Genomic DNA, 25,640 nt, shown 5'->3' on the forward strand with positions numbered 1-25,640 from the left:
AAGTTGCGAAGCTCGTTCGTACCCCAATAGTGGCAGATGTGGTTATGCCTTATCAGCATGACTACGAAGCAGGGCACAGGCTGCTTCTTCAACGGGTTCCAACCCATTGCGGTGCCGTGGGGAACGAACAGGCTGATAACGCCTCAGAATCAGGTATTTCATCTAGGGGACGAAGGGGTATAGCACTTAATGATGAGAGAAAGAAGTTACTGAAGAGGTCAGTCAGCTGTATGTATTTGCCCTTTCTATGTGTCCCAGCCTCAGAACATCAATTGCCATCAGGGTATAGCACTGCTGAGAGCAGACCATCGTTCCATCCTCTGACGACTAGTGACACATTACAGCTAGTAAAGGGGCAGAGTGTCGCCCTCGTCGATGAAACTCCTCAATGACTATAATTAAAATAAAACTGCTGTTGCTCCAAATGCTGTACGTACTCTTTTGGTTCATGCCGCTCCGTTAATGGTCGATACTTCGTCGCAGTAACAAGATGTAGAGCAAGCACTTGTAAGCACATTAGAACCTGCATAAATTCCTCCTACCTGCTCATACGTCGCAAATATTGCTCGTTAATATCACGCTCCAATATTGATTACCTTTACTTAACAAGAAGTATGTCAGAAACACTATGTATGACACTTCGGAATGGAGCGCCCGTGAAAGCCGTAATCTCGCACCGATAACTCATAGCACTTGTTTTTGTGCCAGGTCTAAATACCTCACAAATCACTCGAACCCTGTTGGCTTCTACGGCGCTTGCAAAGACATACCAGAACCTGTCTACTTAACATTATTAGATGTCACTATGTGATATGGAGCCGAAGTTTATAAACATCGTCAACCCGTTGCCCGTCAGTTCAGGTGCCATGGCACTCGGGTCGCTGTTTGTCGTTCTGATCCTTGGCAGTTTTGGTGTTGCTGCTCAGCGAGGATACGAAGTTGAAATCTATAAGGAGATAGACGCGAATAGTTCCGAAGTTAAGGAGCTAATGCTGTTCGTAGCTGAAACGAAAGAGGAAGAGACAAACAAGCAGCTCCGCGAGGTGAAGGTCACTCTTGCAGAGAAACAGGTACGTGCACTCATTCAGTCGTTGCAAAAAATAATAATAATAATAATAACAAGTCGGTAGCCCTATTGCATGTGATATATCTGCGTACTGCAGACGAGCCGAGCCCCACCTTGAGCACCTCAAAGATACAAGGCCCGTTTTGTGCATGCCATGAGACCTCCGCCTTGTGGAGCACACGCGGTACAACCAAAGCGTGTGGTAGTTGTGGAAGTGTTCGAGGTGGTACTCTTGTCTCAGGGGCAGTCTTCAATTATCATTGAGACGAGTGGCTGTTGAACGCATGTCTAGCGCCACCAAACGTGTTGTGTGCGAACTTCACGAAGAGTGTTGGATCCATGGAGGAAGGAAACACAAGGAGCGGCTCTTCCGTCCAGACTAGCGTAGCCACCCTCTAGAGGTGAAAATCGCCATTACGTCCTGTCCACCACGTGATCCCCTCTCAAGTTTCGGTTTTGCAAGGCTGTGTTTCTTGCGCTTCTCTCCGTGTGATTTTGCTTTCCGGAAATCATTTACTGTGAAAATGTGTGTACCATCATAGAACCGATGTATAATAATGCATTCCTGTCCCGGCTGCGGCTTGTTCGTAAGTTCCGCGGTTTTGTTCGTAAGTACACGGTCAGTTGTTTATTCGCCTGTGTGTTCCAGTCATTATGAACCGTCCGTTTTGCGCCTGACACTGTGCCGCAGATTCATTTCATATCCTCTGTTGTTATACAAATCTGATTAATGGTGTTCTGAGTACGGCATTCTTCAACCAAGAAACGTACATACATTGGAAGTCACCGTTGCCACACGCGCTGTATCCGGTCCCGCATGCTCCTTTTGCGTTCTGCACACTGTGAGCGATCTTCTAATAGAAAAGTAAACATCACCACACACAGAAATAACGTGCAAGCACCTGTTCACGGTAACCCGTTCAACGTAATACTGCCACCTGAACTGTGACACAACTACAAATCGCGTCACCTGCTCTGGTGGCGCCGTGCTGTTTGGAGGGTCACTTGAGCGGTCACGTGGTAAACAGGAGCATCCCAGAATGCATTGCGAAGCCGGCTGCGCTCGTCCCGATAGAAAACTGCCGGAGGGGCCGCTCCTTGGGTTTCCTTCGTTCATGGTTGGATTCAATACATTTTAAGTAGTTGACCCGTTGAGCGCTTGGTTGCGCCACGCGCACGTTTCACGCCGAACCGTTTGTGGGGAGAGTTCGACCATTCTTCGGTCTTTTGTCGTTCGTAGATAGGGACTAGGATATGACGCGAGACAAGTCACCGCTCCGCCCACTTGGCCGGAATATAAGGCAAGTCGCGTCGGGAGAGATTTCAAGGCGGTGTCTCCGCATCAAAATGGCGGAATGAAAGCTCGAAAATGGCTGCTTTGCCCCGTCCGCTTCGGCCTGCCGCCCGTCATGTGTCACAAGATGACGGGCTCCGAAACAGGCCCCTCTCAATAGTCAAAGTGTCCCAATAAAGGGCTCTAGTTCATTGAAGATTGCCCTTTCGACAGGGGTGTAACGAATGTAGTGCGCTTCATGTTGTCAGGGCTTGTGCGTTTACTGAATTTGTTTCAGAAGTTCACGTCAAACGGAAACATTTTGCACATTGGGAACCTTCCATCGGACCGTCTTTTCCATTGCATGTTGAACCTAGACACTGCCAAATCTCAGTCTGATACCTGTGGAAGTGACCGGCATGCATTTTGCTGAAGAACACTTTGTGTATTACTGTGTACCTTTGCATTAGTGTGTATCTGTTTCTCTGCATGTTCTAGTGATATTTATTCACTTGCACCTAGTGGACTAACACACTAATTGTTGGGGATGGAGAATGTACTTTTGTTTGTTTTGTTTTGTTTTAGGAGTGGCAGAACTAGTCAGGAGAAGTTCAATTTCTTCCTGGTTTTCTTTAAATAATCAATCAATTAATCAATCAATCAATCAGGAAAAAGGTGCTGGCGCACGGGCTCGAACTTAGAACCTCATGATTTCTGGTCAAGGATGCAACTGTTATTTGAGTTCAATGATTCTTTTGCATTGAATTATGACAAGGTAGAACGAATGGTGTGCTGAACGGCGGCTGCAGTATTCGAGCCGAGAAGTTTGGGTGTCGCCGCCTGGTGCTCACTGAGCGAACCGTGTCGTGGGGATGCACGTGGGCAGTATTCGCGGTTTTCATGAAAGCGACGCCGCGCAGAGGCCAAACACTGAAATAGCCGATCCAGGTTCACACGGTCGACCCCGCCGTGTTACCGCGTTGACTTACGGAGAAGTTGCTGCTCTTCGCATGGGTCGCTGAACTGCACGTGTGTTTTGCTGTTCCAATCATGGATGAAAGAAGCAGTGGAGCCAACGACCAGCAAACGAAACCAAACGACTTTGGTTATGCGCCACAATGCGACTCCGCGCGCCGATGGGACAGCAGTTTGTATTTCTGCTTTTTGTTCTTTCCACACATGAAATACTGCCAACTTGACGCGTCCTTGGAAGATATGGATTGAGCGACTCAAAATCGGCAAACCTGTTACATCTGCAATGCTTGGGTATGTGGAGCTAGGCACATATACTACATTCGACACGCTCAGATCTACCGCTGGGAACGAGGCTTAGATGGAAGCGCAGCTGGTGTAGCAACGGTCGTCTCGCCTGCCGCAAGGCTTCTGCCATGGCGCACCGATCTATCCAACGGCTTCGCCGTCTCTTAGCTTACCCAACCAAACCTCACTCGGAAATTTACAAATAGCTGCGTAATTCATTGCTAGCGTACGCGCGAATTCCGGTTGGCCTCGTTCCCAGGAGTGGGGCCGGATATGGGAATTGTGCTTTTCCGTGGGTATGCGTAGCAGAGCTGTTGGAGCGGTACTGCCAACGTATCTGATGAAAGTTTTCATTTTTCGTTTTTTTTTCTTCTGAAGCCGTTTCTGTGCAGCTCACGTCAGGAAGCGAAACAGAACCTAGTCTAGGCAAAACATAAGTTTATTTCAAACTTGAGTCGCCGTTATGTGTAACAAATGTAAGGAATATCGCAAAAACGCATACCAGGTCCGTTTTGTAACTGTGCATTTGAATCAGCGCGTCAAATCACTTGGAAAGAAGGCACAAAGAATGAGACGCGTCTTTAAGGTTTCTCAACAACATGCGCACCAGTGACACACGGGTGTCGCAACATTACCCTGTAAATTATAAACTACATTCTTACGCGCGCTACACACTTAGAATATCTTATCTGTAGGAGAGCATCAGCACAGCTGTCGTGTGCTTGCATGTCTCTGAGATTCCTCCAGCGCAGGACAATCGCTGCTTGATATTTTGGCCTCCTAACCGGTAAACGTGATTTCCACCTTCACGAAGTGTGGTTGATCAAACATGCCGGAACTTCGCAAATAATACGCGACAACAATAGCCTCCTCTCTGGACAACTCTGCCACGCCTGCCAGAAGTGTATGAACAGCGTTTAATACTCATTCGCCGTCAACGCATCGAGAATCAACATCGTAGTTCAGACATCTCAAAATCGAAACCAAGCGACAACCTGGATACGTCCGCCATGTTGTAGTTTAGATGCGCCACCTACAGGTCATGCAAAACGCGAATACACACATGGTATTCCTCATCAAGGCATTGCACGTGCAAGAGACGGTCCAGCGCTGATATTTGCTGGTAGTGCATGACGAAAACGACATATGTATTCCAAGTAAGTCGCATTTTCGTTCCAATACGACAATTTTTACTAGGGATGGGCGAAACGAATCCGTGAATCCTTGAATCCTAGGCAGGGATTCAAGATTCGGGAATCCGAATGGCAGCGCCCAAAACGGCGAATCGAATCTTTCGAACGCACCAACCATGTTTGTTTCTTCCTTTTTAAAATTGGCGCCTCCGGAGGCCGCCGAAAGCCTGATTGGCCGGCGTCTGTTCTCTTGCAGGTTAGGTTGTTTACTTTGCTCTGAACTGAAAGGGTTCAGACAGAAACCCTTACGTTACAAGTTTAAGGGTAGCATGATTTTGCTGTTAATTCTTTACTAGTTTTACGGAAAGAATTCAAACTCGAGAGTTTATGTATTTCCTGTAGCCGATGAATAACATATTAAATATATTACAGTTAAGAAGTATGTTGGTATGTTTACTCCTGAAAGTGAACTATTATTTAATTTAATAATTTGTTTTTCGTTAAACAAAGATATCAAATTCTGCTTAAAAACACTTTTCAGTAGAAGTGTTGCCCCCCACCCCCTCCCCGGCTTTTTAAACCCTTTTTAGTTTTACTTTTTTTATTTTTTAGAGAGGATTGGAAAGATTCCATATTCGCAAGACTCCTTGATCCGCAGAACCTCACTGGGATTCGGATTCGAATTCGGAAAATTCTGGATCCGTTCCATCTCTAGTTTTTACTGTAAGCAACAGAAACGACCGAAGCGAGGATCCACACCAAGAGGTGGCACAGTAGTGCCCCTAGTGAGAGTCTCGCCGGCAATAGGGTCAAGCCTAAGGGCTCTGCTCGCTGTCGCTTCCCGCGCCCTCGTGGCCACGTGGCCCCATATGCAATGGGCACCAGGGAGCACTCGCGATGGGCAAAACCTCAAAAACCTCAAAACCTCAAAAATCCTCAACGGATACGCGGGAAAAGGAAGCTGTGGGCGTGCTAAAACGTCACTCTCCGCAGATATGCTTATGACCGACGTGCGAGTTACATGTTATGAAAGGCGTGGTAGAGACCAGCGCCTCAGTGAAAACCAAGAAACGATCACTCGACTTATCTACAGTTTGGGGGACATTGTAGAATGTTGTCGAAATTTTGCCTGCAGGAATTTGAACTATTTAGTCACGTTTGTATCTTATTGTACACCCGAACCACACTTTAACGCATAGTGGAGTGATACACTGACACATGATGTATAAATTATTCAATGGGAAGGATTGACCGTCGTGATATATGCTACGATAAATTGACAGCAATTCTTGCGGTTTTGTTGGAGATTTTTTTTAGCCGCCATGTCCGAAAAGTCCAATAGGAATTAATACATTCAGACCATTTGAAATTGACAAGGGGCTGCCTCAACTGATCGTTTGGCACCGTAGCACGCAAGGTGGAGAACGTCTTCTTGTGTATATAAGCTATGAATAAGCGATGAAAGAGGTGCTTCGCCGTCGTATGTTATCCCTAGTCACCTCATTTACCTCGTAGCATGTAATCGTGTCGTATGCCACGCAAATGTGGCGGCGTACCTTGTATGTGTCGCGAACACTAGAGGCAATGAACGGTGACATACTGTTAAGGTAGAATGTAATTTCACCGTAGATGACAGCACCGAAGATGGCAGTGCCCATACTTTCCCTAGTATATATAGTATTTGCTTTCCTTTACAGTGTCGAGCACTAATTATGTGTTTTGACTGCCCGCAGCTTCACGAGTTGCGACTGCTGAATATTCACGGAAGAAAGACGCTGTAATGTTTAGTTTACTGCGGAGTTCATGTTGTCGCAGTTACTTCAGTCTTTAGCGACGTTTTTCCATTGCACAGGTACTCGACACTGGTACTTACAGGGTAGTTGTACACATGCAGTATACATGAGCGACTTTCCGAAACTCACTTCGTCCATTGCTTACATGGATTTCATTTTTTTTTTTAAATAGCGTGCGACAAGAATGGGATTATGATGTGACTCTCAACTGGAACGCCGCAAAGGGCCGGGATGACCGACCCCTCACCTCGAGCCCGACTCGAGCTGCGCGCCGAAATCGGCCCACAGATCCGGTTTGACTTCGGGCTCAGTTCGAGAGTTCTCGGGCCTGTGCCCGGCCGAGGTTTTGTGAACCGTTCTTTCACATTATTTTTCAACTGCAACAACAACTTCATTTAATACTGATGATTGGGGAGATTCGTCGCCAGGGGCGATACCCCATTGCTGGTGATAAATTCACATTCTTTAGTCGTCAACATTCCGTGTCAAAACAAAGCAACCCCATTGCTGGTGATAAATTCACATTCTTTAATCGTCCACATTCCGTGTCAAAACAAAGCAACTATGAGAGACTGTGCCCTTCCTCCGTCTTTCTGCTAAAACGTCACAACATACACTCTTAAAAATGAACTTCGCCGCATAGCACGCTCCTAGCCAACCATAATCTCGAATGATATCGTTATCTGCCGTGATTTGTTGAAAACAGGAGGCGTACGTCTTTTTTGTGACAATTATGAACAGCATAAGTATCACAAAAAGGCGTACGCCTCCCGTTTTCAACAAATCAGGGCAGATAACGATATCATTCGAGATGATGGTTGGCTAGGAGCGTGCTATGCGGTGAAGTTCATTTTTAAGAGTGTAGGCTTCCCGTTATCCTCGACTTTGCCATGTTCTCGATCACGCGCTCCCCGCGGCATGCACCGCAGGTAGACTAGCCTCCAACGTGTTGCTGCAAGCCAGGGATGGGTTGTACTTAAATACATTATAATTAAAATAGCAGTTAAATATCAATACATGTATTTATATCTTGTATTGAAATACAGACTTGAAAAAATGTATTGATAATTATACTAAAATGCCAGTTTTGTGTATTTATTTTTGTAAATACTTACTCATACCTAATTTCCTTACATTTGACCCTTTTATAAGAAGGGCAAAGTAGAGCTTAGAGAACTGTGCAGTTACGCTGAGTTTTCGAAAGCACTCACATGCGAAAAACCCTTTTAAATGGCGAATATTTCACTGTTGTTGCGGCGAACTTTCGGGACTCTCTTCTTGTACGAAAAATCTTCGTCAAATTTAATGCAAGCCTTGCATTATCAGCACCTGTGGAGAAGTGTCGGCCGAACGGAAGATGCATGAAGATGCAATCGCCATAATAATCTGACAAATTGGAACAAAACGATTATAAAAACCGGAGACACGGAACAGAAAAAAAACAACACGACACGTTCTGAGACACAGCAACCCATTTAATGACAGCCTACACTCCCAATAACCTCCTGTTGGGTGGAAAGGGGGAAACAGAGGGAACACTAACGCAATTGCCTCGTGACTTAATCTCTTTGTACTCAGCTAAGAGTCGCCCGAGCGGGTCACGCACCTTTTTCAATACAATGGTCTCTTGGAAAAGCGGGAAACAATTGTGACAATCTCTCAAGTGTTCGACAAATTCAGAATTTCCTGAAAGGCTGTCTGCATTCCTTTTATGCTCTAAGAATCTAATGTTTAAGCACCTACCAGACTGTCCTACGTAGCAAAAACCACAAGCAAACGGAATATAATACACAACGCCTACGGCACACTCAACAAAGCGGGTCTTGTGAGAAATACGGCAAACTGACTTATCAGAATGAAAGGGCGTTAGAGAGCTTAAACGCGCAACATTTAAAAAAAAACAACTTGAACATTGAACCTCTTTGCAGTGGCTAGGATGTTATGAGACACATAATGAAAATATGGAATGAAAACTCGTGCAGAAGGCTGTTCAGAACGACAAGGTTTTACATCACCTATGCCCAGAAAACACTCTAGTAACTTTGACTGCAACAAAGCTGGAACAAACCCCGCTTTTGTTAAGCGGTAACCCTGATGGCGAAGACTATCTGAAACAAAATGGCAGCAAGACTTATTTAACGCGGAACGGATGAGCGAGGCCACGATGCCCTACTTTACGGGTTTGGAATGAGAATGCGAACAAACTGGAAAATCTAACTGGAACAAATGAATGCTATTGTTCCTTGTTAATCGGTTGTTATGATCATCATTATTTCTGTGATTCCAGATGACATCTTTCTCACAGTATTTATGGTTATGGTATTTGAAAACTTTACTTATATTTGCTATTTGAATCTCACAGTGAAAAGCATTTTGTATTTATATTTACATAGAAATATATTTATGCCCATCCCTGCTGCAAGCACAGACCGCATCAAAGACTGCGCTTGCGCGTTCCAGGCATGTGTGTGTGGTTTACATAGGATTATCAGTCCCTATACCTTATGGACTGAACCTGTTGGACGGATCGGATTACAAATCTGCCTACGGAGCGGGATGCCCGGTTTCGGCCGTGCTGAGTTTTCAGCAACCGGGACGGCGTCCGGTCGGGTAAGCCTCCGGAGCGTCGGTCGTGCTAGTGTCGGGTAATGCCTAAAACGCGCTGATGCAGGATCCACATCGCGCGCAATCGTGATTAGCCAGCGAATGTGATCGCCCTCAGGTGCGGGCAAAGCGAGTCTTGGCAACAGATATCAACAACGCAGACAGCTGTCCTGCAGGGCTGGGCAAGATGCTTCAAAGAAGTATCTTCGATGCCGATACTCGATACCCTCAAAAATTGTATTTCCGATACCGATACAAGATACAGAACCGAAATTGATTTTCGATACAGATACTCGGTACTGTATCGTCGATACTTCGATAGATAACTGAAATCTCGAATATAATACGGCTGGTGTTATGATTAGCGAAATTTATATTACTGAAATCACAATATAATAAAGCTGGTGTTATGATTCGCGAAGTTTACATCACTGAAATAACAATATAATAAAGCTGGTAATATGATTAGAGAAGTAAAAACATTTATTCGTTATTTCTAGAGCCTTTAGTGTATTTTTATAGCGCACTTTTTCTGACAGGTCTTGAACGTATCCGACCGCACGGATTTAATGAAGCTGCACTGTCTAAGCAGCTAGTCTTGTTAGAACTTTAGACTGAAGCCATGGGTACGTCGAAACAATCGCATCAATAAGCAGCCTAGCAAAAAATTGTTAATTAAGCCTGTCAAATAAGCCTGTTCTTCGTGCGTACCGGTCTGTGAGCACTTGACTATACCATACGAATAAACCCGAAACTTTTTTCTGCTGCTTTTATCGTTTGGTACTGCAGTACTTACCCGGTAGCCTCTGACTCTGCCTCTGACCTGATTTTCTTAGTTGGCCGTTGTGAATTGTGAGCTGTAGAACGGGTTACAGTGCTCAGGCTAAGCCAGCGGTTATTCCTTCCGCATGGCAGACGCGGAATCCACAGTTCAAGTCAAGTGGACGTGCTCTTGCGCACTGAGGAGGGGGACATCGGGCAGCGCAGTTCCAGAAGCCGTGAGGTTGGTCCTGTGTAAGGCGTTTTCGGCGCGCCCGCCGTAGAAAGAGACGGAAGAGATTCTTCTGGAATCAACTAGAAGCCGCGCGCGCCCACGAGCGCGTCCCAGGGCAGGGTCCAGGGCCCCCTCTCCGGGCGACCTTGACGATGGAGCGCGCGCGCGGACGTAAGCTTCGAACGAATTTATAGTCGAGATGTATACGCCGCTGCGGCCTGGCTTGTACTACCGGCTGAGCGAGCGCCGCCCACCCTAAGTCTCACAACAGCCTCAATATTTGCGTCTTTTTTTAGTATTGAGTATCGTTAAAATACACGATACACTAAAAATGTATTTTCGATACCGATACTCCGATACTCTCATTTTTGGCACGCGATACCTAATACCGATGCACAAAATGTATCGAAAGATTGTATTGAAGATACATGTATCTGCGATACTGCTCACCACTGCTGTCCCGCGTTCGCGAACATGGTTGCACACGTCAAGGAGGGTTGGCGCAGGCGCAGGGGCTTCCTTTCACAACCGCCTTCTCGCTACTCGCACCGCTGGTTCCGTGCTGGCAAGATACCACCGATGATAGTTGCCCACACTTTGGTGAGCAAGAATGACTGGTGTGATTACCGGCCTATCCAGTGCATGGGAGAGCTTGGTCGCACCCGTGGAACCCGGCCACTTGCGAATGTTTACATGGATACGCTGACGCTCGCTGGGCGCCTTACCGAATGTTTTTTGTACGGGTTCGAGGTACTCTACTGTTTCGAGTCACATGTCCTTCCCGTGTAATTTAGAGGTTCGCACCGCGCCGGCTAAGAAACAGAACAGTGCAGATGGTCCTGGACCTACCTCATAGGCAGCTGTGCTGATATTTTGTCTAAAATTGCTTGAGGAAAGCCCAGCCCCAGACAGCACAGCCCGCGCCCGGATCCTAACCCGGGTCACCTCCTAGTCTCGACATGGTATGCCAGCATAAAACGGCACCTCATATTCTAACACATAGTGACCACCAGACCCAGGAGGATCACCGCAGGTTCAGCAGCTTTCGCGATGTGGCTTCGATTTGAACCCGTTTGGGGCTGCTATTTCTGCTGAAGCCGCCTTCCAAAATTTGGACGGCTTTGATAGGAGGGTACCTGGTCCTGAGCACTAAAGTCACGAATATTATCTGCATTTTTCTTCTTCTTCGTAGTGATGCACTTTGCGAACTTGGATTCTTTGCGGTAGCGTCGATGAAAACAAAGTACACGTCACTGATCAGCATGGAGCGAGCACTAAGAGATGCTGCGTTGAAAATGGGCCCCCGTTTTGAGAAACGCTCACCTCAGCCAGCAGGCAGAGTCTCTTCTGCTGGCAGGAGTTTTTCTTTTTCCCCGTCGTTACGATGCTTTCTAGCCCAGCTGATTCACTCTGATTCTGTCAAATAAAGTTTCAGCAAAGTTTTGTGTATTGGTGTTCATACTCTTCAATAGAAAGTTTGTGGCATCGCGAGAAGCGGGGAAAGGCGGAGGAGAGCAGTGACACAGTGTATAAACCCTGTTCTGAAATAGTAAGCAAAAGCGTTTGCTTGTACGGCGAGGATATAAAAGAGACCGAGTGCTCCTACCGGATGCGACTTTCTGTTTCTGTCTAAACAGGATCTCACGTTCCACTACCTCTAGTGACATGTTCACGACTCATACACCGCGACTCTTACTTGACCAACGACGCTATTACATGTTATGAGGCAAATAAGGAGATGTTCTTTAACTGGCATAATTTGGTGTCAAGAATTGGCTTTAGGGCCTGATTCATTTTCCAAATTATCTGCACGTGTTAGTACACGCCGCTGTTTTCGAAAACGGCTTTCTGAAACAAAATTCCTGCATGAATATGGCATGGCATGGATTTGTGTGTCTTTCAGGCGCGTATTACGATGGCCAGTCTTTCACGCTCAAACATTTATACATAAATCGTTAGTGTATCATGTGTCAACCGCAATTATGTTGGGTTCTACAATAACGGGGTGTAAAAATGTCCTGCAGCCAAAGTTCTAGCAACCTTCTACAGTGTCCCAAAACGAGAGATAGCCGAGTGACCTTTCCTTGGAACGCATTGCGACACTGCCTTTACCACAACATTCCAAAACGCGGAACTCGTCCGTCAGTCGTAATCATATCTGCGAAGCGTGACGTATCAGCACACCCACATTTTATTTTTATTTTTCACCGTATCTGCGGTGTATTGCTTCAATTTCGCCCATCGCGGAACTCCCACGCGTTCCCAGGTGCTCTGTGCACATGGGGTCACGTGGCCGTGAGGGCGCGAGAAGTGGCAGCGAACCGAGCCCTTGGCAGCCACCTATCGGCAGGCCCGTCGTCATGACCCGGTTTCAGTCGCCGTTCAGCGCACCATTCATTCTAGCTCACCATACTCGCACATAGAAAACGCCGAAATTGATGAAATCGCACTTGTATTAATGTGAATTGCTTTCAAGTAGACATCCTTGCTCAATATCTTTATCTAATTTGAAACATCAGTGGGTATTATGCAAAGCTTCCGCCATGCAGACGGCCGCAAACGAAAACCTGGATCACGAACGTGAAGTGTGGACGGTGCCGCGTGCCCAGCGGGATTGCGCCGACCAGGATCGCGGACCGATCCAGATAGTGTGTGATAGTGCATTTTGGGTATAGGACCCTGAGGCTTCGGGAACGGGCCAGGGGGCTCCGGTAAACAGGTCCGTGCAGAGCTCTACTCTAAACAGCTCGAAATTGAACAGCGTTCGGAAGCCGCAAAAAATCCTTCCGCAAGGCATATCCACGAAAACAATCTTACGTCACCGTGTCCCACGACAGCGACCAAGCGCTCCCGTGCAAGCACAGGAATCATTCTTGCTCGCTATAGATGAATGCTTATGTGTTTGTGTTGACCAAGTTTGTAGTCTGCCTCGACTAGTTCTTGTCTATGTGTAGCGGCCGGTGGACAACGACGAAGATGGCCATGCGCCTGGGGCACCTGCCTCAGTTCCACCGGCGTGGCCATGGAGATAGGCCACCGTCATCGCCCCTCCGTGGCATACCATCATCGCCGGTCGGTGCTCATGTAGAGGGACACCACCTCCTCTACATTTGGTGACTCGAACAACGAACACTTTGTTCGGTGTAATTCGGCCCTTTTACGATCCGAAATTTAGCAACCTTCCCGCAAGTCCAGCACCGACGGCTCGCTACCGCGCAGCCTGGAAGCCCTCCATTTCCTGTCCAACGCTACAATGGACCGGTATGGTAGCTCTGTGATACGGAAACCGATCGAGCCTCATGCCCTCCACGTATCCTCAACCGCATCTGTCCAGATCCACTGCCACGACTCTCACCCGTCCTCAACATCCTCTTCTCGTTCCCGAATGCCTCCTGGGCTCAGCAAGTGGACTGCTGCATACCGACCTACTGATTCCCTCCTACAAAGCACGAGCAGCCGGCACACACGCGCCTCACAGCTTCATCAACCATCACATCTGCCCGATGTTCACCGCACCCTGGCGTTCCTTCACTGCCGACCGCGACACTCGAGCCTCGCGCTCACCTGCCGGTCCCGGCAGTCGCAGCAGCCGACGCCACGGCACGCTTCTGCCGGCGTTTCGGCATATCTCAACGGCTCCCACAGCCTCACCCTCTCCTCCTCTGGGACTGTCAGAGCTTCAGCTCCCGTGCCTATAGCGGCATCCCAGGACTTCCACTTCCCCAGCTCCTCACTCTTTTCCTCGCTCTCCTCGGGCTACTGAATCTGATTACTCATCAGCTGTGATGCTTCGCCACAGTCTGCCGTGCCGTCATCCTGTTCAACCATGCATGCTAACCACGGTCGCCCTTGCTGCCCTCCTCCAGTGAAGTCGCGGACATCATCTGCTTTATCGCCGCTCCGCGTCTGCGGGGGGAAGCGATGTAGCGGCCGGAGGACAACGACGAAGATGGCCACGCGCCTGGAGCACCTGCCTGAGTTCCACCGGTGCGGCCATGGAGACAGGCCACAGTCATCGCGTCACCGTGGCATACCATCATCGCTGGTCAGGGCTCATGTAGAGGGACACCACCTCCTCTACATATGTACCCCCTTCTTCTCCAGTTCTCTTCTGTTTCCCGAAGCCGCAATTCAGCAATCTTGACAACCCAGGTTACAGCTGACACTTTCTCGAGGGCTTTGACGCAGTGGACAAGTGGTAATGGCAAAACAGGGCAACGACCAAGACTGATGGGACAGTTACACTTCAAAAGAAAGTGTTATCTCGTAGAGAAAAAGGTGGAGGACATAAAGAGGCTGACCCATGTTAGGCCTTGCGAGCTCAAAATGGAAAGCTAATATTGCGAGAATGGACGACAATATGGGCTGGTCGGCGCTCCTTCGTTTGGCGAGTGTCGGTTTGGAATACCTGTAGTCGACTGCATCCTGAGGAACCCCTCTTCTTTAGTGCCACTAATACACGGCAGGCCTAAACCAAGCTTCAGCACAAAACATAGGAGTCCCCAATGTTTTTTTTTGTGTTGGCACCGCGAAGCAACTGTGGCTATGAGCAGCGTACAGATGGAGGGAGGACAGCAGGAAGTAGTGGGTGACAGAGGGGTTAGTATGCGTCCTCGGCCGACTTCAAGGGGAGCTGTGCCGACATTCGTCTGGAAAGTCTTCGGAAACCCCAGGGAAAACTTCAGACAGCGCAGCCGGTGACAGGATTCGAACCGGTGCCACCTCCCAGTCTCGGCGTGGAAAGCGGCCACCCTAACCACTATGCCACGGGAGCTGGTGAACCCCCAATGTGAAACGCCAACTGGGCATCCCTTATGAAATACCTTTGTGCTGTAATACGGTTTATATATAGGCTAATCTGGCCGCTGCATTAATGAACTATTGGGAGAACGCAACGTTACCGTTGCTGGGAGCGTCACAGCTAATTAAGGAATGCATGTCAAACGTTATGGTTGCGTTCCTGAGTTTAGAACGAAAATAAACTGAAATCTTAAGGATAGGATAGAGAGGGAACGTGTTCGAAGCTCTCTTTATATCACAGGCTGGTCGCGAGCAATGCATCAGTGAATCCTGGATAACGGCAACACAGAAAGAACTCTGGGACAATGAACTTTACATTAAACCTAGATGGGTAGAAATCCAGCGAACCGGTACAATGTAGGAAGGGAGCTGCCTCAGGACAGAAGCCGCCGATATTTCGAGCAGAGACTGTTCTTCTTCTGGGCACCGTCCTCATCATTGGCATGGTATTTAAAGGGTTAGCTAGGTGTGACGTGTTTAAAGGTTCATGCGAATTGTGTGTCAACAGCCCGGAGGGAAGAAAGGTTCCGTACGGGCTTTTACGGCCGGAGTGAATGGCTGCTTTGTTAGAGTGTGGAGGGGATTATGTGAACGTAGTGATCTAGGCTACAGACCGGTTACAGAAAAATGGAAGGTTCACGAACACGTGGACGAAACGGGACAACAGGCAAGAATTGGCAAGCATAGCGAAAGATAAGGAGGTTAGTGGTTCCGTGGGGAAAATTCCAGAACCAGCAAAGGGTTTTTTTTTTTTGTAATGTTTGTAATGCAAAGTTTGGCATGCAATAAAGAAAGTAGAAAGCAGTGGCCATGCAGAACATAACAGATGATAATGGAGGTAGAAGGGAAAAGCATATTTTATTTGTGAAGTGTTTCTAGGGTGCCTTGTGATTTGTTGATACCGGACGGGTGAAGAGCGTTGAACTTGTATATGAGATAAGACTCCCTATCACGTCTGTCACGTGTGGCTCTAAACCCGGTTTCTAGAATATATAGTTTAATGTTGTCAAAATTGTGACCAGGAACGTTAAAGTGTTCGGCGACTGCTTTGGGGAGTTTGTTGGACGTGTCGGTTCTGTGTCCGGTAAGGCGGTTGTTCATTTGTTGTCCGGTTTCACCAATGTATTGCATAGAGCAGTCGCCGCATTCGATGCAGTATATGACATTGGAGCTTGTGCATGTGAATGCGTGGTTAACGGGGTGGGTGTAATTGCTCGCAGTGCTTTTGATGGAGTTAGCGTGTTGAACGTGCTTGCATGTTTTGCAGCGCGGGAGGTTGCAGGGTCGTGTTCCCGTGTACGGGGTGCTTGTTTTGCTGATTTTGGCATTGACCAAGGAGTCTGCCAGGTTTTTTACGCGTCGGTATGGTCACCTGTATGGGATTTGTGAATATATTGCTAAGTCGGTCACTGCTTTGGAGGAGGGGCTCGTGCTTCTGTAGAATGGCTTTGATGTTTGGAAGTGCGTTGGAATATCTTGTGATGAAGCTTATTTGGCACGCGTCAGGATTTTTTCGGTTTTCCAGAACCTCGTCTCGATCGAGTGTGAGTGCCTTGCGACGGAATTCGGTTAGGAGAGAGTCTGGATAGTCCCTTTGGGCAAGTGTACTGCAGAGTTCGTCAAGCTTCTCAGCGTAATCTGTGTCGTTTGAACAAATTCTGCGTAGTCTTACACTCTGCCCATTAGGAATTCCAACCTTACAGTGACGCGGGTGGTGACTCTTGAAGTGAAGGTATTGTTGTTTGTCAGTTGGCTTTTTGTACAGGGTTGTGATGAGGTTGCCGTTGTCTAGTGATATTGTGGTGTCGAGGAAGTTAATTAAGTGAGTTGACTGTTGTGATGTGAACTTTATGTTGCTATGCGCGGTGTTCAGTAGATCTATGAACTTTTGAAATTCATGTTCCCCGTGTTCCCATATTATCAGTATATCATCGATGTATCGAAGGTACACCGTGGGTTTCAATGAGAGGGCGCTGAGAACTTTGTTTTCTAAGAACCCCATGAAGATATTTGCGTATGTGGGTGCAACAGGTGTGCCCATACTTGTACCGTGTACTTGTAGGTAGTGTTCGCCATTGAACTCGAAGTAGTTCAGTTCAAGGACCAAGTCCATTAGAGCGAGTATGGTTTCCGTGTCCTTTCTGGTGTTTGTTATAGAAAGGGTATTGCAGAGGGCTGTGATTCCGTCATTGTGTGGGATGTTAGTATACAGTGATGTCACATCCAGCGTGGCTAGTATTGTGTCCCTACCAAATGTACGAGTGTTGTTTATATCTCTGATTATTCTGAGGAGGTGGGGTGTGTCTTGTACATGCGATGGCAGTGTTGTCGGAATATGGTTTAAATAGTGGTCCAGGAATTTCGAGAGTCTTTCTGTTGGTGTGTTGTTATTGGATACAATTGGCCTGCCGGGGATGTCAGCCGTATAGAGCTCGTTGGCGTGTACCTTGTGGATTTTGGGCAGTATATAGAAACGACCTGCGCCTGCGTTTGATGGGGTGAGGTATCTGAGGTCATCACGTGTGATGAGCTTTCGTTCGTGGAGATCCTGTATGGTATGGGTTATTAGCGCCGTGTACTCCTTTGTTGGGTCATGGTCCAGTTTGAGGTAGTGTTGCGTATTGTTGAGTTGCCTATGAGCTTCAGAAATATATTTATCTGTGGGCCAGATGACGATACTCCCACCCTTATCCTCGGGCTTGATAATGATATCATCTCCGTCAGCTAGCGCTTTGATGATGTCACGCTGTGTTTTAGTGAGGTTGTGACCACGCGAGCTTTGGGAAATACCGCGAAGGATGTCGTTGCTTACTTGTTTAATGTACAGGTCTAATGGGGGTTCTCGGCCGTGATTTGGTGTCCAGGTTGATGGTAGTCGGAGGTCGTTGTTGTTTTCTTGTGTTGTATGAGCGAAGAATTCTCTAAGGCGTAGCCGTCTCGCAACGTCTGATATGTCTTTGTGGATTTCGTATTCGTTAACAGAATTGAGTGTAGGGCAGAATGTTAACCCCCTAGAGAGGACTTGTAGTTCGTCGCTGGTTAGTGAGCGTTATATATCTATTACGGTGCTTGCGTCAGCGTTTTCTCGGGGTGACTCAGCGATGTTGCGGAGAGTTGTGGTTGTGGTGCTGGAAATTATTTGTTCGGCTGCTGCGTGTGTCGTGTTAATGGGTCCGGCATCCGTGTCGTTGTTGGAATTAGGTTTTCCGAGTTTTGAGTGTTCCTTGTTAGCTGTTTGACCTGTTAACTGTTAAACCTGTTTGACTGCGTATATGTGCGTGTGTATATACTAACCTCCTTCTCTCCTTTCCAATGTTAGGTTTAAGCATGAAAGAAAGAAGAAAAGGGAGGCGCCCCAAGGGCTCGTCCAGAGAAGAGACAACCGTGGGGCAAGTTACGTGAGGATAGGAGATCAGGTGTAGCTTCTTTGCAGGAGCGCGACGGTCATGTTTCCCTGAATAGCCCAATGAGGTCGCTTTGCGCACGCAACTTTGGGGGACACTTCGGCGCGCTACCACCACACCTCTCCAAGTATTCCGAAACTATGCGTTGGGGGCTCCCATAAAGATGTATGTAACCGAAACCGGAAAGCGAGCGGTGATGTCACTGGACTGGCCCCCAGTCTCTGCTTCACTTCTCAGAGTAGTAGGGCGCTCCTCCTCTCTTTCATTCTTCCATGGGTTTAAGCAAGAATGCTGAAAAGTAAAATCATTGGTGACGACTTGGTAGTAGGAGCTTGGTGTGTTGTCGTTCATGCTTGTCCGCACTTTTCGCCGGCTGAGAAGATCAAGGGCACACTTTGTCCTACCAGCTCCCGTGGCATAGTGGTTAGGATGATCGCTGATCGAATCCTGTCACCGGCTGTGCTGTCTGAGGTTTTCCCTGGGTTTTCCGAAGACTTTCCAGACTAATGTCGGCACAGTTCCCGCTGAAGTCGGCCCAGGACGCATACTAACCCCCCTGTCTCCCACTCCTTCCTGCTGTCCTCGCTCCATCTGTCCACGTCTGTACGCCGCTCATAGCCACAGTTGCTGCGCGGCGCTAAAACGGAAAACACTTGTCCGGCTTAGCGCGGAAAGCCCCGTCCTGCTTCCGAGATAGGGAGGTGCATGACGTATAGGGAGTTCAATCCCCACGCGCTTTCAGTTGGCAGCTTGCCTGTTTCATAATACTTCATTCCGACATGGAGAGTTATCCAAGGTGGACATGTGTTCGCCTTAGGAGATTCTACTAGAATTAAAGAGGCGGTCCACTTAGCACACATCGATGACTACTCGATGGCACTACTTTGCTCTTGGACGATCATTGACGATGATACGGAAAATGTCGCATGAACTGCTGACATAGTAGCCGCCTTGATGTCAGAGGCCCGTATGGAATACAACGCTTGTAGAGGAGATGCTGTTCCTCTACATGAATTCTGCTCGGCGATAATGTAATGTACCGGTATCTATCGTCACTATGTATTCTGCTCGTTTTAGGAGCTCGATGATGGAGCGAATTACAAGCTGACATTCCAGGCTCGAATATGCGATACTGAAAATGTATGCCTTCCGCCGGAGGACGAGGTAAGTGTGTACAGCGTCGCTCGAGAATAATAAAAAAAACTGCATTTTTGTGGGCAAATTTGCTAGCTTTTATAGTGTCATTGCCGAATTTGGCAAACTCCATTTTTGCGGTGCTGTTAAATTTTCATTGAAAGCCTTTTAACGGTCTGTGAAGTTTTTTTTTTATATTTCGTATTGTTACTGTGATGGCTCTGCCATTTGTGCGCGGAATAAGCTTTCAAATGCCGCTGTCAATATTAACAGCTTGCCTCCTTTACACTGCCTTTAAAGCCGCCAACATTTGTCGTGCGCCTGGACGTCGCCCTTCAGCGCTGAGCGAGGCCCTCTCTCATATCCTGTTGGGCAAGTGACGTCACACTGATCCCGTTGTCGCCGGAGCGTCCGCAGCTGCGGATGCTCTTGCGACAACGGGATGTGTGAAAGCAGCGCTAACACTCAAAATCTGTTTCTTCAATATCTACGCGGTTGTCGCACGAAAAATAAAAATAAAGTAGATTGTCGGGCCGATGACGAACATACTTTGAACATACACACAAGTTCGATGTAAGCGAGCTGCTGATAATCTCGAGGTCATGACATTACTTATGATTGCCATTGTGTTTCCCCAATGTCAAAGAATGTCATATCTCCGGACATAGGTTTCTGGGCGGGACCGTCCCATCAAGCCTTCCGAGGCCGCTGTCACCATTTCTGTGGCAGTTCTGCCTTTATCGAATTTTCGCTTATATCGATTTTTTCTTGCTCTCTTTCACTTCGTTATAGCGAGAATTTACTGTATTCGTAAATGTCACTTGTCCTGTCTTTCTCGATCAGACCCCAGTACACTGCGTAGCAGTCGTCCATGTGCCTTTGACGGGGGAGCGTACGCTCACATCAATCAGATGTCACGTGCCCTAGTCTCAAGCCTTCTAACGGAGGAGTCCTAACCGTGTGCTCCGCTTCGATCTCCATTCTCGAAGCAGTATCAGGAAATAAAGTCTGTGACATGAGTACGCAAACCGATTTGACTTTTCTCGATCGGGGAAGTCACGCGTCTTCGGCCGGCTTCAATGGAAATTGGTTTTTTTCCAAGTGAGCGTATGCGCATGCGCAGCCACAGGCAGCGGCCGCCATGTTAGTTTGGGGTAGATAATCGGTTTCAAGATTACGTGGCCGTTTGAAGCTGCGACTTGACGACTATTTGTACACTCGTTATCACTAATGCAATTTCATCATTTTCGCATTCTTCTCGCAATCTTTGCTTGCTACTTTCCCACGCGACATGCCACCGCAAAATGTCGCCATGTTAAAGCATGGTTCACACTAGTGCGTTCTGCTGCGTGCGGATGCGTGCGGGCGCTTGTTACCGTGGCAACAGATACATGCGCGTCCTCCCGCAGCAGAACGCAAGGAGTTCGCCCGAGCTCAACTTTTTCCGACGCACGCAGCAGCCCGCAATCGGAGAACGAATCGCGAGGCCGCCTTCCGAGAGTGCGCGGTAGGTTTCTCTCTGCGAGACTGTTTTCAACATTGTGGCCACCGGAGTGGAAGGCGTTGAAAATCCCGCTTGGCGCTCATTGGCTTACGGTTTGGTGCCGCACGCGTTCCGACGCAGGTATGTGAACAGCGGAACGGATTCCTTACAAAGCACGCATATGCACGCAGGCGCCCGGACGAAGCAGAACGCACTAGAGTGAATCATGCTTTATTTTGGGGAAATGAGACGTTCGGCATTCCGTCGCTAGAGGCGACCCGAGCATGGAAATGGTCGATTGTGCTAGCATTTGTGTTAACGTACACGTGGAAAGCACAGACAACACAGCCAATGAACGACACCCGCCCGCGTTGGATAGCCGGAGCACACTGTTCCTATAAGGCCAGTGTTGTCGCCCGCTGCAACCACGTGGCGGCTGCAGTCGTCGCGGTTAATTGTCCAGAAGACGACCCGTGCACACAAACGTCGCAAGCATGGGGGCAGGCCCAGGACTTCGCGATCGGACAGTTCAACGCCGATCCTTTGCACAAGCTTTTCCCAGTAAGTAATGTATCAGAGCCATCGTTAAGTTGTGGCGCAGGATGACGCGGCGCTGTAGCGGTGCTATTCTATATAGAATAGGAGAAAGGGAAAGGGCATAGTACACAACGCTTCCGTTCCTGGATTCCACCTCTATGACTCTTACCTGAACCCGGTTGTAAGTACGTATACGCTTGACGTTCCGTTCGGGAAAGCTTCTTGTAGCAGCGCCTTTACATGTGTGGCGTTTTGGAGGGTATGTCCCTCTGTCATATTGCTTCCACGGAAGTGATCCGTAGATTAATTGGACAAAAGCCACCAAAAAATTCCTGTGACCACTGCGAAGCATCAAATCTGATCACATGTATAGAGCGACTGCCACGTGTACCACGCCGTTACGCACTAAATCGCCACAGGTGTCGCCGCCGATCCAGCGATTACGGCGCCATTTCGATAGTGCGCGGTCCCTATAGAGGGCGCTCTTGACCTCATATCACGCATTGACTGTATGCCAATCAGCATCTCGGGTGATGCCGCTCTGTCTCGCGATTAGTTGAGAAAGGGCCCGACACAATTTTATGTATCAACTTCCTTCCAATCGGAAGATAGAATCATATTATTCTGAACGTTGGTTGGTCTAGAGCTTTTTATGCGATGAAGATCGCTCCCTGTGAGAGTAGAGATTGGGTGCAAGGGCAAGCTGGTACTTCATCATGATGTAGCAAAACCGAGAGGCACGGGCAAAGAAGTGGACGACACACACACACAGATCCTCAGGCACAGCAAATATATTTCTTATGGCCAACCAACTTATATTGCCAAAAACTGGCGTAGAGGACCAAGAGGAAAGAAGGAAGCATTGTTCCTTGCTGGTGCCTGAAAATACGAACTGTAGTCACCATATGTTTGTTGGGGTTTTCTGTTAGCTTTGTTGGGATACTTGTAAACATGAAGCGAATGAGGTTCGGGTCTTGCCATGATGCTGTATTTGCCAGGAACGGTGGGTAGGTTGGTGTGCGATGCAGCGCATAGCGTATTTCATGGCGTATGAACTATATCTCTCATGAACATCTCGATACCAACGACGAGCGTTACATTTACACGTTACTTGCCCAGCAGGGTGACCTTGTAGCGCCTTGACCAACATGACCGCGATCCCTTGTGCGGAATGCATTCTGCATACAGGGCCTTTGGTCACAGGATCATAAGATTTTGGAATGCGGAACGATAACCATACCTAGTTTATGGTATCTATCTCTATCCTGCTGTTTGATATGACATCAAAGTTTGCAAATGTGTGCGTTTTTTTTTTCATCGCTGTCATTAGGATCCTTATCGTCTTCAACTTAGACAAGAGAAACATTGGCTAGTACTACGCTGACGATTATTAAAATACAACAGTTAAGTTAAATTATTGTGGATAATTCTACGTCCCGTATTGCTCTGTGTACAGTGTGAGCGCGTAACCGAGTAGGAATTTGCATGTATTGGAAAATGTCTGCCTATAAAGAGCAGCTAACAGTTCGATTAATGTCGATCTGAGCCCCTCCTTCTGTAACGTTAGCAGGTCCTCTTAAACCGCCTGTTACCCAAGCAGCCCAATGTACTGAAAGTCGAGTGCAATAGGTTGGACGGGTAGGTGGAAGGCCTTGAACAGGCTCGTCCAACTAAAGAACATTGATAAGACATATACCGTCCACCCCTATTGCACTCGACTTTCAGTACAATGTGCTGCTTGGGTAGCCACCATTCTTAATTTTTGCAAAATGTGACTTCGCTCGTTTTCGAACTCTCCTCTTCATTTGCTACAGGAGTCAATGGAGGCCTTGACTCCGTGAATGGGAAGCATACGTCTTTTTCTGACGTTTTATAGACGACCCTCGGTTTACAAACATGTGACGTCAGGAGAAGACTGGTTCGAAGTATATTTTGCTGTGGTGGGCAAGAAGCGGAAAAAACGCGTCGGTTGATTGGCTGATAAAGCTGATTGCGCACCAGCATGCTTTGCGCGGTGGCGTTACGTAATCATTGACGTAGGGGTGCAGGTCGTCTATATTGATCGTAAGAGCCGCGGGAAGGCGTACGCCCTTCTATCTCCGCAAGTCAGAAGCGATAACGGCATCGTTATCAGGAGTGCTTGGCCTGTTTGTCTCGTCTTGCCAAGTTCGGTTTCAGAGTGTAATGTCTGTCATATCTTAATCATCACGCATGATATCATATCATGAATCATCACGCTTCATATCCTAAGCGAAGCCTTAAAAGTCCGCGAAAATAGACAACCTCAAGGGGTGATACATTTATGCTTAATGATCGAAGTCTGTACGCGCTGGCGAGCCATTTGGTCACGTGATCGTAATGTTTAGCTCACTGCATGAGAGTGCGGCACACAAAAGCCTCGTACTCGCCACGACAGCAGTCGCTTCCTGCTTGTGGGTCACACAGGCATCCGCAGTCGATTTTTCCAATGAACAAGTCGCCATCTTCTGACGTGCGAGCGATGTAGAGCGGGTCACCCTCCACCGTGACTCCGGCTACAGCTCGTGCAGAGAGAAATTTGTCCACCGCTCGCTGGGACCCACGCGGCCTGGCATTCGTCTGAACACACGAGAACATGCAAAAATAGCCCCATAAGACATAGTCTATAGCGATTACTAGTTGTGGCCTCATATCGAGGTTAAAGGGAGATTCTGGGACAATCCGAAACTGTTATAATGGCCGCGTCTTTAAGTTGGACACACGCTTCCGAAATGAGAAATAAAGTTCGTCTGGCAGTCGGGAACTGGTTACTTGCCAAACGAGCTCGGAAAGTCCAAACGAAACCGAAACTCCTGAATGAATTCACTCTCCTGCCTCCTGTACCATACGTGACGTCACCAGTAGTCTCGTGTGTGTCACCGGCTGTTACGGCTGGGTAGTTTCATTTTAAATCGAACAACGTGTGAAAGTCGTATTTTTTAATTCGCCTAGAAAAAAATATGTTAGATGACAGCTCAAGCGACGCAAATCGCGCCACGTGCGACGCTCGTGCGTGGAGTAGTTTCCGCGTGGGAGAGGAGGAAAGTCTGAGGCTGCTTGAGCGCGCTTTCTTCTGGACCGACTTTGACACGACCTAGCTCCGCTGATTTTTCGCCTAGGAACTGGAGTTTTTTGTGTGATTGTAGGCCGCACCATTGACACTGTCGACAGCCACCCACAGAACTCTGAGGGCAACAGATTTTCTGTTAAAAAATGCCAAACTTGGCGTAAACGTTCAAAAAGGCCATACTTTGTTACCAATTTGCTTCATGACGGAACGTCTGAGGACATCGAGCTTAGTGCCATTCGATAGGACGTTGAAAGAGCTTTCGTTCTAAATAAAGTTCCTTTTTCTCAGTCCAGTGCTTTCTGTGTTATTTTTTGAGAATCGCACATGGTAGGCGAAAATTGCCGATGTTCCATCTCAGTTTTCTCAAAAATTTTCTTCGATTTCCTTGATTATTTTTAAAAAGGTGGCGTCACGTCTCTACTTTAGACCCCAAGTGTTTTACCTGAGAGAAGATTTAAGAAAATTGAGATGCAACATTGGCAATTGTCGCCTACCATGTGCGATTCTCAAGCTAATAACACAGAAAGCACTGGACAGAGAAAAATGAACTTTATACAGCACGAAAGGTCTTTCAACGTCCTATCGAATGGCACTAAGCTCGATGTCCTCAGACGTTCCGTCATGAAGTAAATTGGTAACAAAGTATGGCCTTTTTGAATGTTTACGCCAAGTTTAGCATTTTTCAACAGAAAATCTGTGGCCCTTAGAGTTCCGTGGGTGGCTGTCGACAGTGTCTATAATGCAGCCTATAATCACACAAAACCTCCAGTTCCTAGGCATAAAATCAGCGGTGCTAGATCCCGTCAAAGTCGGTCCAGAAGAAAGCGCGCTCAAGCAGCCTCAGACTTTCCCTCTCTTCCTCGCGGAAACTACTCCACGCACGAGTGTCGCACGGTCACATCTGTTTCAGTCGATATCGAGACTATAGTGTTATTTCGTTCCTCGCGTACAACTTACAACGGTAACGAAAATCCCACGGGATAGAGTGGCGCAGTTTGACTGTTATGCAACACATCGCAACAGCAGACGACGGATGTTGAGAGTATTCCGGAATCCCCTCGCTGGAAAAAC

General features: G+C 47.7%; 1 protein-coding gene across 1 annotated transcript; it reads left to right on the plus strand.

Annotated features, from left to right (window-relative positions):
• The first annotated feature begins 856 nt into the window (after window positions 1–856).
• LOC135375943 (uncharacterized) lies at window positions 857–20,483 on the plus strand. Its single transcript, XM_064608580.1, has 3 exons — window positions 857–1,070; window positions 19,405–19,491; window positions 20,305–20,483. Exons 1-3 carry the CDS (start codon window positions 867–869, stop codon window positions 20,386–20,388), a joined length of 375 nt encoding a protein of 124 aa, XP_064464650.1. The 5' UTR covers window positions 857–866; the 3' UTR covers window positions 20,389–20,483.
• The last annotated feature ends 5,157 nt before the right edge of the window (window positions 20,484–25,640 follow it).

The sequence above is a fragment of the Ornithodoros turicata genome, chromosome 1 (genome assembly GCF_037126465.1).
Source record: "Ornithodoros turicata isolate Travis chromosome 1, ASM3712646v1, whole genome shotgun sequence".
Taxonomy (NCBI): domain Eukaryota; kingdom Metazoa; phylum Arthropoda; class Arachnida; order Ixodida; family Argasidae; genus Ornithodoros; species Ornithodoros turicata.